We start from the raw sequence: 16,041 nt of genomic DNA on the forward strand, positions 1-16,041 counted from the left end.
GTCTGTAAACCAACTGGAATTTGAATCAAATTATTACATAATATGCTGACAAATTAATTGCAAATTTGCTAAGAAAATTCCTCAAATGAGGATAATTGACATTATTTGTTGTCATGAATCCGGTTTGTGGCATTCTGTCCGATTGCCAATAAGAGGTCGCCTCTATATCATATTGACTCTCACACCACACAGACTGTTACATGTCACTCCGGACTACAGTTCCCATCATCCACTGCACTGATTACACACACACAACTGAATCCAGTCAGACACGCTTTATAAGCCTTGGACTTCCTCTTTCGGATCGCAAAGTATTGTTTAGTGTATATCTCTCTCCTAGCGATAGCTACATTATGGAGCTAGTTTTCTACCCTAGTTTCTTGTTCATAGTTCTAGTTTAAGTCTAGTCTTGCCTTGTGTTGCCTGTTACCTGATTCTTGTCTGTGTAACTTGGATTTACCCTTTGCCTTGCTGTTTTGGACTGTGTTTGCACCTCGCCTGGACTATTGCTTATGTTATTGGGCTACCCCTAGTCTCAAGCCCTCTGGATATAGTTTGCCGATCGAAGACCCACGCTTACCTTAGGATTACTCTTTGTCTTGCTTGTGCTATACCTGTTTGCCATTGTTTGACTCTTGCCTCTTTGTGATCAATAGCTTGCAATAAAGCTTGCAAATGGATCTGCACATCTCACGTCTCGTTCACCCCGTAACAATTGTAGACGAGACTGGCTTACAGTCCACACATCAATGTGTTAAACTTGTTAAAGTAAAAAGAGAATACGAACATAAATATTCATATTATTGAATAATTAGGATTACAAAGCATTCCTTTTTTACCGTTTTTAAAAGCGAGGAGAAAACATTTCCCTTTAACTGTTGTGAGTCTCCCACATGAAAAAAATACTACAGTAATTTATAGTAAATACTAGGATATAGTGTTTTTGAACCATACTATAGTAAAGTGTGTTATACTGTATATATTATAGTATTTACAACACTTTGTTAATGAATGCTACAGCATACTGCATTAACTATAGTGAACTGATAAACTGTAATAAATACAGTAGTATACTTTAGTTTTTACTACAGTAAACTGTAGTGTATTGAAGTATAATATAGGCTAGTTGTGGAAAACTTAGTACAGTATTGGGTAAAGTAATTTGTTTATATTACTATAGTTGTTAATTATATTACCACAGCAACTATAGAATTACCACAACAAATTAATTCAAGTGCTTTTTTATAGTATGGTTCAAAAACACTATAGTATTTTCTATAAATTACAATAGTATTTTTTCATGTGGGTTGGAAGAACCTATATAGCCAGATTAAGCAATTACAAATGTAGCATAACATCAATACATTTCTAAGTTTAGCCAACGTACAGTAAACTAATTGGTATTCCCCACTTGACATCCAACGTAAACCAGATGGCCTAAACCATTACTGCTGCTGAACTTCATTGGCTGTCAACACCAGCGCGTGTCCTTCTGGCTCTGACGCCGTGCGCGCGTGCTGCCGAGCTGTAAACCCGCTGTCAAACAGCGCGGACAAGCGCGAGAGAGATCCGCACAGATCCGAACAGCTGCAGCTCGCTGTCACATAAGATGTGCCGAAGAACCGAAATGTTATACGGAAGATCATTCCGCCCGGCTGTATGAGAGCAGAACCGCCGTCAAACGCGTAAAGGATTTGTGCCTGTTTCTGCGCGCGCTGCGCACGTGGGGATGTTGCGATGGCATGTACGAGGAGAACCAAAACTTTGGTGTCCACGTGCGTGATTTTAAGCGGCATGACCAATATTTTGTGTCTGCTCTACGTCGGATGGATCACCAATTATGTGTCTAATAACGGAAACGTCAAAGTTGCTGAGAGGACGCGCGAGAAAAAGTTTGACGATGACAGCAGAGGAGAAACGCTGAGGATTATAGAGAGACTGGACAAGCTGGAGAGTGTTGTGAACCAGCACATCCAAGGTAACGATGTTTTGACAGGACAACATGATTTATATTAACTGCATGTTCTCTTTTTACAGTTGCTGTATATCACAGTCTCACTTGCAGCAGATATGAAGATCAATACTGGTTTAAATGGGCTATGCACTTCAGATGCTGATGTTAATGAGCCTCTTTTATGGCTCTGTTTTTCTATATAGATACACAGAGATGAATTGGAGACTGATCATAATGGTATAGCACCTCTATCTGGACTGTATTCAGCTCCCAGTAGATTTCTGTATTCAGCTGGTGCAGTGTAAACTCAGGTTTATTGCTGCTAGAGAGGGAGCATAAATTTAGCACTTGGCAAAGTCCTCGCGTAAACATCAGTCCCGCGGCTGGTGCCATCATGTTGCTTTGCTGGACTCAGACAGGACAGCTGGGAGTGATGATAACCTGCAAGAGTTTGAACAGCTTCTCATCCTGGATGATTAATCATTATTAGTGTACTGTTGATGGCGATCTAATTCGGTAGAGTTAAAAAATATGGCCTTGGAATGATATAAGGAGGGGGTGCCGTCTTCAAAATAACCCCCCATTTATGCCCTAACAGGCTTTGTGTGAGGAATTGTATTTCTGTAAAGCATTAATGCATGCGTTAATCTTGTTGAGAAGCATTTGGCTGGATTTATGGGATATGTTGGCCTGTACCATAAGTACAGCTTCTGTGCTGAGCTCAAGGTCTTAAAGCTTGCTTCTCGCTCAGTGCAGTCGTAGTGAAGCCATAAATGTCAATCAAAATATACCCAGTACACCTACACAATGAGGCACTTAAGTGATTGAGTGTATAATGCTACATTTTATACTGTTTCAAAAAAAGATACCACATAATGATGCCTTCCTCACTTCCTTCCTCCACAATATTTTATTTCAGTAGAAATGTGTCATTTTTTGGATTTTAAAATACCATACTGAGAAAACCACAGCTATTTGTACACTGTAAAAACAATTCTGTAGTTTTTACAAAATAATTTTGGCAGCTGTGGTTGCCAGAATAATTTTGTAAAAAAAATACAGAAAAACTGTAAACACATTTACAGCCAAAACAGTAAATTTTACAGTATAAAACTGTAATTTACAAACAAGAAAATTTTAATGTAAACCAGTAAATTCAACAACACACACTGCTATTAAAATCTATTTTGTACCTTTAACATACTGACAACCACCATAATAATGCAGGGGGTAAAAGAGAAAGCCACATGAAGAATCAAAGATCATCACAAGTAGCTTCGCCACAAGCAGAAGTATATATACTAATATATAAGAGTCATTCATGCAAACACAAAACACCATCATGGTAACACACGATACTTAAATAATGCAATAAACTTTCATTAAACAACAGAAGATGTAACATAAAGCCCAAATGTACATAACTGATAACAAAAACCATTAAAAAAATGTGGAGTGTCACGCATGGAATTCTGGGAATATCATTTTACAGTTTTTGACTGTAAATTATACATTGATTTGTTCTTTTTTACTTCTAAAAATTGTACAATTAACAGCATTTTACTGTAAAATTACATGAAATATCTGGTTAGATCTTTTACAGTTTTTCCACTGTATGTAGTACGGGAACTTACTGTTAACCTATTAACAGTTTTTTCCCGTAGCGTTTTTACAAATTTGTAGGTCAAAGAGGTTCGTCTGGCCAAAAAGTTTGGAAATGCCTTTGGGAAGTGAAACTACACATTTAATGTATGTATTCAAAACCCCAATTCACATTTAAACTGCTCCTCTGTACTTTCAGAGCGCAAGTCAAAGACATATGTCTCAGTGAAAGAAATAATAAAAGGCGCCTCAGATTTGCTTGCAGTCTCCTCCAGTTTTACGATAACTGAGTCAGTGGCTGCTGTAGGAGAGTCTCATTTCTCCAAAATCCATTAAAAGTGAAGAGTCCGGTTTTCACGCCCATCTGAACTGTCTGATTGCATTGTCATTGGCAGAGACTGAGACTGGACCTCCAGTTTTACGTTGGTAAAAGCAACAGTGTTGATGTGCTGTCTTACAGAGGGAAAGAAATGAAGCCAATTCTTCTCCTGTAACCCAGTTTCAATTAGCAAATGTGAACTTTGGTTAGTAGAAGGTCACCATGGAAATGGCACGTTTATTGTCCTTTGCTTGTGACGGCCAGGGATACGAGTTCTGGTGTTGTGCCATTTGAAATGCGGAGTGTAAGATGTTAGAGACTTGGGGAGAAAGCAAGAAAAACAGGTCTACAGTACGTCTTTGTAGTATATATTAGTATCTAATATAAAAATAAGTTTGAAATTAAGTTAAGATAACTTTCCTTCTTTAAAGGGATAGTTCACCCAAAATGAAAATTATGCCATCTCACCCTCATGTCATTTCAGACCCTTATAAGTTATTTTCTTCCACAGAAAAAAAACAATGTCTGCTCTTTTCTTCCCTATTGTGAAATATACCCAACTGAAACAGCTCATCGAATAAGAACAAATGTACTTGGACTTGATTTTGTCCATCAGGAATTGTTCGGAATGTTGCGTGTAAATGCGCACGAATATATCATTTGTTTTAATCTTTGCAGTATTCTATAAATAAGAATTGTCAGTTTTGATTTCATGGTAACTTTAATAAGGCACCCAAGAGTGTCAGCTAAAAAGTACACTGTAGCTTGCTTCTCATTTTAAAAGTACTCTGAAGATTCAACGCGATATTTGAGGTTTTGCCATTGCATTCCTGTGGCACCCAGCACTTTACACTCCAGGCCAGTAGATGGTGTAAATGTGCTCTAATTCTTCTCCTGCATTTCAGTGGCAGTTGACAGTGTAAAATGTGCCTATTGGACTTCCATTGTATTGGAATCACCCAAATGGATATTAAAATTGTCTCCTATAAGAGTAAATAGTGAAGTTTAATTTTTGAGTACATTTTTTTAAAATCCTAGCTTAATTTGCGGCCATAACTTTCAAATATGGCCGACCAAATGAACTGACTTCCCCTTTGCTGGCCTTTGCTATGGCGCTATGAAAACATTGATTTAACCAATAGCGTGAATTTGGGGTGGGGCTATCTGTGTGGATGACCAATAGCATGCCAGGAGAGCATTTGGGGGAACCTGTTTGACAATTTATATTGCATTTAAATTTTTTTTAAAGTGTAGTGCAGATCAGTTTAACCCATTTTTACCACATAAAAATCCATTCCACAGATTTTCCCCAAAGTGAGTGCTTAAAATGTGAAAAAGTCCACAGTTTCCATCTGGACCTGCTCGTACATGCTTCCATGATCTTTGAAGCCTTAGAAAGCATGTCCCTTAACTGGGTTCAGTGTAGGGGTGATTGCTGTGCAAACAGCTGCTGAGTTTTCTGTACATCTAAAGAGAACAGTAGCACTGTACCGAGCGAGAATAACTCACCCGTTCTCTTCCCATTTTCTCACAGCTCTGCACTGGAGATCAGCAGGGTGCCTGAGTGCTATAAAAATCCCGCCTTCGTACTATTATCTTTTCTTCTCTCCGTGCCCTGTTCACAAGTTCATAAGTTCATGAGTCACACTTTGGAGCCAAGTGTTACCCCGCTAATTTATTTTGGACTGTCTCATTACGGTGCGCCTGCCTGACAATTAACGCTGGATGTTTTTGCGCACGCACCCTGCAGGCATGTGTTGTTCTGTCGTACTGCCTCTGTTAAATACCACCTGAGATTGTTATCGTTATCAAAGGTGTTTTTGTCCACGGTTCTCTTATTATAGGATAGGACGCACAAGGGCTCGTTTTAACACCACGCTTCACTTGCTGATGGGTAATGAAGGAGAAACGCCAGAGGGAAGGAGTGGAGCGGGAGGAGGATACTTGATAACATGGAGGTCACAATGCACACTGGAAAGTTGCTTCGTCAGTCTGTGATTTTTTTTTTTTTTTTTTTTTTTTTTCTTAAATGTCTTGATTGGCTCTTTAAATGTGTTGTAGTTAATTAAAGATGGGTAATTGCTTAGACACCCATCAGATTTTGCTAATTAAGTGAGTTGTCTCTGTGGTGGCAAGGCACGCTCAGTCTAGACAGTGAAAATTAAGTCGTACCAGCAGTTTATTTACTGCAGTCTTCCTATGAAGAAACAGTTTTCTTTTTTTATGATAAATTTCGCTAAATGCTATACAGGGGAAACAGTAACTGAAATGTAACCTGTAAAAATAGATTTTTCAGTCAACCCTGATAGCCTTGTGGGCAGCGCACCAACATGCAGTGCCGTTACACTATGGGTGTCACGAGTTCGAATCCTGACTCGAAGACCTTTCTTGATCCTGCCCCCCTGTATCTCTAAATTGCAAAACTTTTCACAAACGCAAAGGAAAAACTTTTCATTTTTAGTACATCATTGTCATGTAACGTACCCTCCATGATCTTATTGTGAACAATTCAACCATTCCATTGTCTATTATTTTTTTAATGGATTGACCTAGTAATTTTTAATCAAAATGTCATAACTCAATCTTCCGGAGAAACAACGATGAATTGAACCAAATCCCACCTGACATTTTTTTCTTTAATGTTACATCAATCATTATTTTCATTAGTGTTGGGCAACAATTAATGGCATCCAAAGTAAATGTTTTTGTGTGCATAATATATGTGTGTGTACTGTGTATATTTATTACGTTTATATAAATGCACACACATGCATGTATATATTTAAGAAAAATGTTATGTTTATATATTAAATATATTTATATCTAATATAAATTATATGAATATAAATATATACATTAAATATTTTCAAAATATATTCTGTATTTGTGTGTCTTTATATATACACATAATAAATAGATACAGACACAGTACGCACACATACTGTATATAAACAAAATATTTTATTTTGGATGCGATTAATCATGTCGTTGTCAATCGTTGCCAAGCACTAATTTTCATGCTATGGTGGATTATATTTTACATTTATTCATTTTTTTTTTTTGTTGAATTTTCATACGCTAAAGACGAACTTGTTAAATGATGGCAAATGTAATCTAAATGTAAAAAATAAAAAAATAAACATGCACAATTAAATATCCAGTATTGATCAATAAATTATTACAATAAATCACCAGAAAAAAAATATTTTAAGGAGAAATATATACAGTTTTATTTCATAATTTTTTAAAATCATTTTATTAGCGCTCACTTAATATTTACAGTAATTTCCTCATGCAACATATTTGGAGCTGAATCAGCCGTCGCTGTGTTTGTTCAACAGGAAAACGACTGTACACGAGAGGAGCTTTAAATGCCCTTAAATCATGTTTGGGGTCAGGATTAGGGTTAATCTTAATGCGTGGGAGAAATTTGATATGTTTTCAGTGGATTCAGAACTGTTTTTTGTTGCTCCTGTTTGCATGTGTCATTATGAGGTCAGCTCCTGATAAACACTTTCTTCCCCTCTGTCATTGGGCTCCACTTAGGGTGCATCCGGCTGCACTGATTTGTCAGCCCGTCTCACAGACGTCTGTCGTCCAGAGAGCAGCCCGTAATCAAGCTTGAGCTTCGGTAATCCTCAGAGATTGAAACGATTTTAGCTTTATTCCACCGACCAGTCAAACACATAATGACGGAGGCGGTTGGGATGAATGACAGCATGATTTGTATTTTGTTTTATGATTGATTCTGCTGAAATCTGACAACAGATGCCAATATACATACACATAATAATGAGGTGACTTGTCTGATTTAGTCTTATGATTTCTGTTTGATTCAGACTGTTTCATTCGAAAGAATCGCCTTAGTTGAGTGATTCATTCACACATTAGATGGCACTTTGGCCCATATGTTCGTAGTTGTGTGCCGTTAGCCACATAAACAGTCATCTGGTGCTGCTCCTGAATAGTGATGCAGGAGACACTCACTGAGCCAATGACCCAGGGTTAAAAACTGAGTCAGTTGCCCTTGACTAACCGAGCGAGACCATAATAGTGTTTGCGGTTGAGATGTCCTTGCTTGAATGAGTGACATTCGGTGAATATTCCACAGAACCTGTAGCGCATGTTAAATCTCTTGAGACTGCTCTGGCTATTATTTGGCAGCAAAAAATAAAATAAAACTACTCTAGCTAAATGATAAATATAGGAAAAGAGTCATATATTCTGTTTAGTATCATTGTACAATAATATTTGACAAACCAATTGGCCATCAGCATAAAGTATTCCAGAGTGGCGCATGAATAAATAGATTTAGCTGAACTATCTTGTGCTTTTTTTAAAAAGACATTATGATATTAGTATTAGCAATGAAGATAGATAGAGTCTCTCCCAACTACCCTTTCTAATATAAGTATAATATAATTTTACACTCAGATTGTTTCAGTATATTCTGTTCATGTTCATTAACCTTTCATTAATATTCTGTTTAATTAACTTCAAAACAGCACCTTAAAATAGCTGTAGCACAGCGGTGGCTGTCATATCTGGGGTTTGAGAGGTTCCTTGCTCTCCCACTGTTGTTCTCTACTGACCTATGCTGCAAAAGACATATATTCCATTTTTAAATTTTATTTAAGTACTGTCCATTTCAGCCTGTTAGTAGAGCCAGTTATACACTGCATTTTTAATAGCAATGTTTTTAGAATACTACAAGATTAATTTTTTTGTATGTATATTATTTGAAACAGTAATAAAATTATTTAATTGTTTAAAACTTTAACATGTTTAACTTGTCATTTTGGTGTATGCTTTTAGATATTATTATAGTATATAATAAAAAGAGCAAACATTTGCAATGCTAGCAGATGAACCTTAACCAAAACAACGGAAGAGTCTTTAGATTCGTCATAGAGCAGAAAACTAACTGTGGCGACTGTCTGTCATATCTGGACATCTCACACACTGACCCATGAGGGTTTCATGGAGAGCGGGCCGCAGCTCGCCCAGCAGGCACACCTGAGGGACTGAATTCAAATCTCTCTCTGTGACTTTATTAACCTTTGCACTGGTTAGAGAGTGCACGAGTATATCGCCCACAGCAGGAGCTGCATCTTAAAACTCTAATCACATATGCGACACACAGCATCCTGACAATTGTGCTCAAGTTGTGTGCATCAGGACAATAATGCCTCCTGAACAGAAGCAGAAAACAGATCAGTGGAACTGTGTTTTGTTATCATGGTGCTGAAGCTGGAGAGCCATTGTGTTTGCAACAATGCTTGTATGACTGTCTTGATGCATTCGGAAAAGCTGACGTGTCGTGCGGTTTGCAAACACAAAAATAGATGTTTCCTCATGTCACGTCTGTGTATGGCTATTTCACAGCTTCAGATGTGTCTCAGTCAGATTGGGAGTGGGAACTACCTGGTTTATGAACTTCATTTGAACCCAACTATCAAAACACATCCTGCATTGAATTTTGGAGGACTTGTGACTTATTCAGTTTGATAAATTCATCTTTTTAGTTTTTGTAGGTCGGTGGATAAATGTATGAATCTAAATATAAATTGTCCTGTATTAAAGTCAACAAATAGAGATGATTCTCTGTAATAGCTAGCAAACTATTTCATAAAGCGATGGGGACAAAGCCTCAAAAAAAGTGATGCGAGTTCTGGTCGGTTGTATGTGTCATATTTTGACCGGATAATTTATTATAAGCCAGTATTTGGCAGACACTTTGTAAACATGGCCCCTAGGAATTATTTTTCTGTCACATTTTGCTGTCTGATCTGGCATTTATGTAACATGTTTTTATTTAAATAAATAAGTAGCTCAGCAGAGTCACAGATGGTGGAGTTTTGACTTTTTGTAGTGTGTGTAATAGGGACCTGTGCTGGGCTGTCAGTTAAAGCTGATAGCTCACTCTGTGCATTAGGCCACCTGTTAATGAACTGACATGACAGAGAGGGAGAGCATGTAATTGATGTATTGTTTCAGTCACACGAAAAAAATCAACTCACTCTATGATTCCAAGTAATCATAGGACACAATACTGAGGAAAAATTGTAGGTACTAAAAATAAAATGAATTCTTGTGCCAGTATTGATATGTGTTATATATAATATCAAATACTCCAATCAGTCATAAAACGCAATATTAGAGAATAAGTAATACTGGAAATGATCTATCTATGAATATTTCGATTAAGCAGATTATGTAAATTATTTAGTTAAACATTTAAATCAGTTTACAGTCCTAATAATTTTGTTCCATTCTCATTTAATCTCATAGGGTCTATTAGACTATTTTAGAAAAATCATTTCTATCGCATTATGTTTCTCTTTGTGTGGTTTTTGGACTTTGAATGCACTTTGTCTTTTCTGCTTCCTTATTTGCAGAGTCACTAAAGTGATTTCTAGAGGATCTTGACTGTGATTTTAGTGCCTTTTTTTTGACAGAAGCGGCTGGATGAGGCCGTAATTATCATCTTTTCTCCAGGATTGTGTTTTGCATGTAGAAATTACAGGCAATGAGCTGTAACGTTTGATTTATGAGGCCAAAGTCATTCACTTTGCAAGGAAATCAACAAAAATGCTGTTCCGTAGAGGGGGGAAAAAGACACCCTCTTGCCTTTATGCAAAGCCTGTTAATGGTTCAGACACAGATTTGAGATTTGGAGCCCACACAAAATAATGCATTATATGACCTGAGGGACATTCACTGCCATGTATCCTGCTGCTAATGGTGTTCTGGCGATTAACATGGCCGTCCGGGGCCGCCCATACGCTCGTATAGCAGATAAACATTCAGTGGCATGGAGCATCCTGCTGACTTCTAGGTCACCTGCTAATGCAGTTTCTAGCACAGCCCACGGCCGTCCATGTGAACAAAAGACCATGCATTAACCAGCTCGATTTCAAAACAACTGAAAGACCTCAGTTTCTTCGTGCAGCTTTTTGTTGTTTGTCCTTTAATTTTGTACAATTTTAATACGAGTCTGTGAATGTTATCAGCGTGACAGGAAGTCTAACAAAATGCAGCAGAAAGAAAATGGGCTTTTGTTGCCTTTTGTAAGACTAGTGTCAAGGACAGAGGACTGCTAAACAAGATGCGTGATTGCTTAGACTCCGACACAAATTCGTGATTCAGGGACAGGGATGTGAATGCAATGAAATGAATTTTATAAACTTTCAGTGCAGAGCACTCTCTACATTTTACAAAGTTTTTATTGGTGGGCACCCATCCTGAAATATTTCTTCTTCAGACTTAATTTCGTATTTTTAGAATCTTGTTTATTTCAAGGTTTCAGTAAGATTTTTAGTATTATTAGTGTTATTAATAAGTATTATTATGATTAACTTCATGACTTTCTGATGACTTTTTGAGTTTAGGTTTTAGACTTTAAAAATCCCAGTGTTATTTGCTTTGTGGAACACGCACAAAGACATTCTCTTATGAACTTCATTTAGTCTTACATTATAAGGTTTCCAATGAAATAACCCTGAGCATTTGACATCTACAATCCTGCATAACATTCATTCCTTTTAGCGCTCTGCTTTAATGAGAAAGTGATTGTGGAAATACTGAAATTCGTTTGAATAATTCACAGCTCAATGTCATGGATTAATAGCAAGATGTATTGAAAATCGCCCAAAGAAACACTATTTTCTTTTTGCCAATGAAAGAATAATTGTCCATGTCGAGGTGTGGAATCCATTCAGGATAGCAAGCTTCCCTACAGTGTCTTAAAGTCCTGTTAGTTATTATGATTATTCACAAGCTCTGTGAATTGGTGAGGAAATTTTGTGATAGATGATCATTTAGCTCTGCGTGGTGCACATCATGGCCTGCATTTACCAGCAGGCTCACCAAATTATTACCAACAAAAAGTTTTAAAGTCATTTCAGCTTCAAGAACAATGGGCTGTATTCCATGAGTGTAAAACCTCTGGGACGAGAGAACATTTAATATACATACATTTACATAGTGTTAACCTAGCGGCAGTTTGCCTGTAGCTAACGTGCCAAGCTAGCATGAAGTAGATGGCATCAGTGACTCAAATGACTCCGACTGTTTCAATTACCCATAAGAACCGATAATTGTGAGACCTGCCTCCATTTCACACTCTGCGGGGTTGCATGAACTCCCAGCTGTGTGCAGTTTGGCAGCTTTCAGCTTGACATTGAAAGGCTCTTAGCACACTCCAGTTAGAGAGGCTAATGTACCTGATACTGTAAACTAGCACTTGTCACAGACAGTGTTAAATTTCTGCAGTGATATATTATAAAGCGTGAACATGTTTGGTGTTTTGGCCCACCTGATTCTGTTTTTACAGATTGGCTGTTATCTTGAATTGGCTAGCAAGTTTGTGCTCTAGAGATGGCTAGCAAATTTGTCCAACACAGGCTCAGTGGAAAAAAGTGCCTGTGGCGACATTTCTGCAAAATTATACTGTTGATTCTTGCAAGTTGAATGTGGAAGATGAGTGCCACTAAAAGGTTAAAGCTCTATTATGTTTGAAAATAACATACCACCTACAATAAACCCTACCCCAGGTGTCCATTCTTCATACGTTGCTAACTCAGTTAGCTGGATTTGATTGTTGACAATTTCGCTTGATCTTGGATCATCTGGTCCTTCGAAGCTCATCCTGGAGTTGCTGTCATAGCAACAGGTCTGTAAGCTTAAACCTGCTCGGGAGCAGGCTTATTTCATGTAAACAGGATTAGAGCGTATCTTTTTAAGCAGAATTGATATTTAAAATCTGTCCCAGCCACTGCTACTTTATTAGAAGAGTACCCTACTGATCCAAGGACAGTAATTTAAAATAATAGTAATTGAAAAATTAACTGAAAAATAATATAATAATGTTGTGTAGTCTATAATACTAGACACAGCCAGTTTTACTCATTGAAATGTTTATTCATGATAAAATAATTACTTTATAATTGTTTTAGAGTCTTGCACACATGCCATAGCTACAGGTAATCTGAGCCGTGCATTAATTTGAATGATGACAGCTATTATGGTAGTGGCTTGATGGAGCGCAGGAAATGCAGATAACTTGATCTTGACCCTTAAGAAACTTAAGGCATGTGACAGCAATCTGTTTCAAAGATCAAATTAAATTAATTTCTAATTACAACATTAAAATGCAAAATGTAAAGCCTGTACAAATACTAGAAATCGTGAATATAAATAATTGGGAATCATGTAAAAAAGTAATTTTGTTCGCTTGGCTGTGTCCTTATAAAAGTCCAGAAATTTGTCAAGTTTTTCGTCAGGTGTCTTTTTTAATTATATGATGTCATTACATTGCTGTCTTGCCACCAGCCAATCATTGCATTGCTGATCGTGGTTTCGAGTATCGATACATCTGCCCTTTTCGGGGAACAAGAGAATATGCAGTAATCTTAGACAACCTAATCCAGATATTTTAATCAAATCCACAAATTCGTTTGAAGGACCAAATTAGCCAGAGATCAGTTATCACAATTAGAAGATCTGGCATCTTTCAAATCATCTCGGATGTATTAAGCGAAGTACGAAGAACGGGCCCCAGATCTAACCAGTAGTGTAAACAAAAGTAAACATGAGATGAAAACACATTTGCTGAAGAAACCAGTTTGCTTCCTCAAGTCTTTGAGCTTTTATCATGATTCATGTTTCTCAGGATTGTAAGTTCAGTGCTGTACCGGGTGAGCTACAGAGCAAGTTCACTACGTCAGAAAAGCTATACATATATGTGAAGCAAATGTGAGAATGTATTCGTTAACAAATCATGCACTATGGTAAAAGTGTTTTGAGTTCATAAAATAATATTTCACAAGGAATCTACATGAAAATAAGTCTTTATTGATCAACAATCTGCCCCAGTAATCATAGTTTGTGTGAAAAGAACCAAAAGTTGTTGATGCTTCACTGCTACTAATGTTCATTTCAGCTGGAAACCGCAGTGAATTGTTTGTATAGATATATTTTTTAGAGGCATGTTTTCCAGTGAGCCAATGATTCCTTTCTCCTGTGAAAATCAAAAGAAGAAATTCTGAATACTGTGCTGAATAATTTTTCTATGCAGTTACAGTAAAACAAAACTGAAGCATTCAAACTATGGAGGACCAAACCTGCCATATTTAGAAATAAATAAATAAAGAAAGAAATGTACAAAGAAATGTACAAAAGCAAAAATAAATAAATAAATATATAAATAAATGTACAAAGAAAAGTAAAAAAGCAAAAATAAATGATTATTTATAATTTTATTTCCTTATTTATGTATTTTTTCATTTTTTTCCACATTTATTTATTCATTTATTTATACATTTATTTATTTCCACTTTTATTTATTTTCACATTTATATATTTATTTACGTATTTATTTATTTATTTCCACATTTATATATTTCCACATTTATTTATTTATACATTTATTTATTTTCACATTTATTTATTTATACATTTCTTTGTCCGTAGGGTAATGAGGAGGGCGTGTTTTACGTCAGGAAAAGCAATCGAGCCAGAGTAGTCGAGGGGTAAGCTTGAGGCCACAGTGACACCTTGTGGTGCCCAAACGAAGTACAAGAAGTGTAGCCTATATGACGCGCCTGTTGATAGTGTGGGATGAATGACTTAGATGGGCGATATGACCAAAATCTTATATCATCCGTTATTATTTCAGTTTCACGCGGGGGGTTCTTTCGGCTGGGAAGCCTGCTATCTGGGATCGCGTGCATTTGCTGAAGCTCATGAAAGCATGCAGTCGCTCTCTTATGCGCTGTTTTTAGGTTTCACTTTCAAAGCATACAAGGCATGTTTCCAATATTTGGAATAGAAGGAGGTTACTGTAGAAGATTGGTCGCCTCGCGCCTCTTCCCGTGTGGACAGTCACCGCATCAACTGATTATAATGGGTTCTCTTGGTGTAGACACGGCTTTAGATACGGATTAATCACACGTTTTAGGATGGAAATATCCAGAATTAGGTCAAACAAGAGGTGTCCACGGGAACGGAGCTAGTGAAACACACACGACATGCATTGAACATACAAGCATCATGCTCATCCAAACAGCGCCTGTCGTGTACCCTCAGCTTTTGAGCTAACTGCAGTTTTTAATGTAACCAAAACCAAAAACAACATTGACAGCATCAGAAACAAACCTGTAAACTGATGTCCAGGGCATTAAAAAAAAAAAAAAAAAAATATATATATATATATATATATATATATATATATATAATTCAATCGATGAACTCAGTTAAAATAATAAAGGGCTGTACTAGTAAAAATCCAATCAGTGTCAACAAAAGCCGGAGACATCATTACTGAATGCATTTACACTGCAATAAGCCTACAAATGCATAAAATGTTATGAAATTAATGTTTTAAAGTTTAAAGGCAGAAATATGTCAATATGTCAATCTATTAATTGATACGTTTAATATGAAACTAAAACAGACACTAGGTGGGGCCAAGTCACTGTTTTACCGAGTGAGTTCAATCCATTCAGCTGATTCCTTCAAATTACGCTGATTACGAAAACACCACTACTTGTTGCCGCGGTTCAGCTGTGGATTTGTTTCTGTGATCATTATATGTAGGCCTAAGGTCACGTGTTTTTTTAAAGAAATAAAACATATTTTCATGATAAAATGATCAAAAAGATGGCAGGTAGGGTAGGGGACATGTTCGGCGAACACGACTTCTTTCTCGTGGCCATGCGTTTAATGCACGAACCTGCGTGACCATAGCAACCTTGTATATTCAGACATTAATATTATGAATAAATTAATAAAATGTTTTGAATTAAAAAACCTGGATGGATGGGAAAGATAGTAATGTTTTTTTTTTTTCTAGGCATGTTACATGTCTTATTTTTAAGTGTATTGATTATAACAAGGTTCATAAATGTTGTCCGTGGACTGTAACCTATATATCTGCAACATATCACGCACTAATACAGTTAGGTTAATATAATATTTTCTTAATTCTTCGCTTTATTAAATTCAAAACATTTTATGTTCTCTCAACATAAGAAGTCGTGTTCGCCGAACATGTCCCCTACCCTACCTGCCATCTTTTTGATCATTTTATCATGAAAATATGTTTTATTTCTTTAAAAAAACACGTGACCTTAGGCCTACATATAATGATCACAGAAACAAATCC

The 16,041-nt window shown here is 36.7% G+C and overlaps 1 protein-coding gene across 1 annotated transcript in view; it reads left to right on the forward strand.

Moving 5' to 3' along the window:
• Positions 1 to 1,452: 1,452 nt before the first annotated feature.
• Positions 1,453 to 16,041, forward strand: part of galnt18a (UDP-N-acetyl-alpha-D-galactosamine:polypeptide N-acetylgalactosaminyltransferase 18a) — a 61,245-nt gene continuing 46,656 nt past the window's right edge. Inside the window, exon 1 of the mRNA XM_058768014.1 lies at positions 1,453 to 1,978. Within this exon, the coding sequence (XP_058623997.1) occupies positions 1,738 to 1,978 (241 nt within the window). The 5' untranslated portion in view covers positions 1,453 to 1,737. The remainder of the gene's footprint in view (positions 1,979 to 16,041) is intronic.

This window comes from Onychostoma macrolepis, chromosome 25 (assembly GCF_012432095.1).
Source record: "Onychostoma macrolepis isolate SWU-2019 chromosome 25, ASM1243209v1, whole genome shotgun sequence".
NCBI lineage: Eukaryota > Metazoa > Chordata > Actinopteri > Cypriniformes > Cyprinidae > Onychostoma > Onychostoma macrolepis.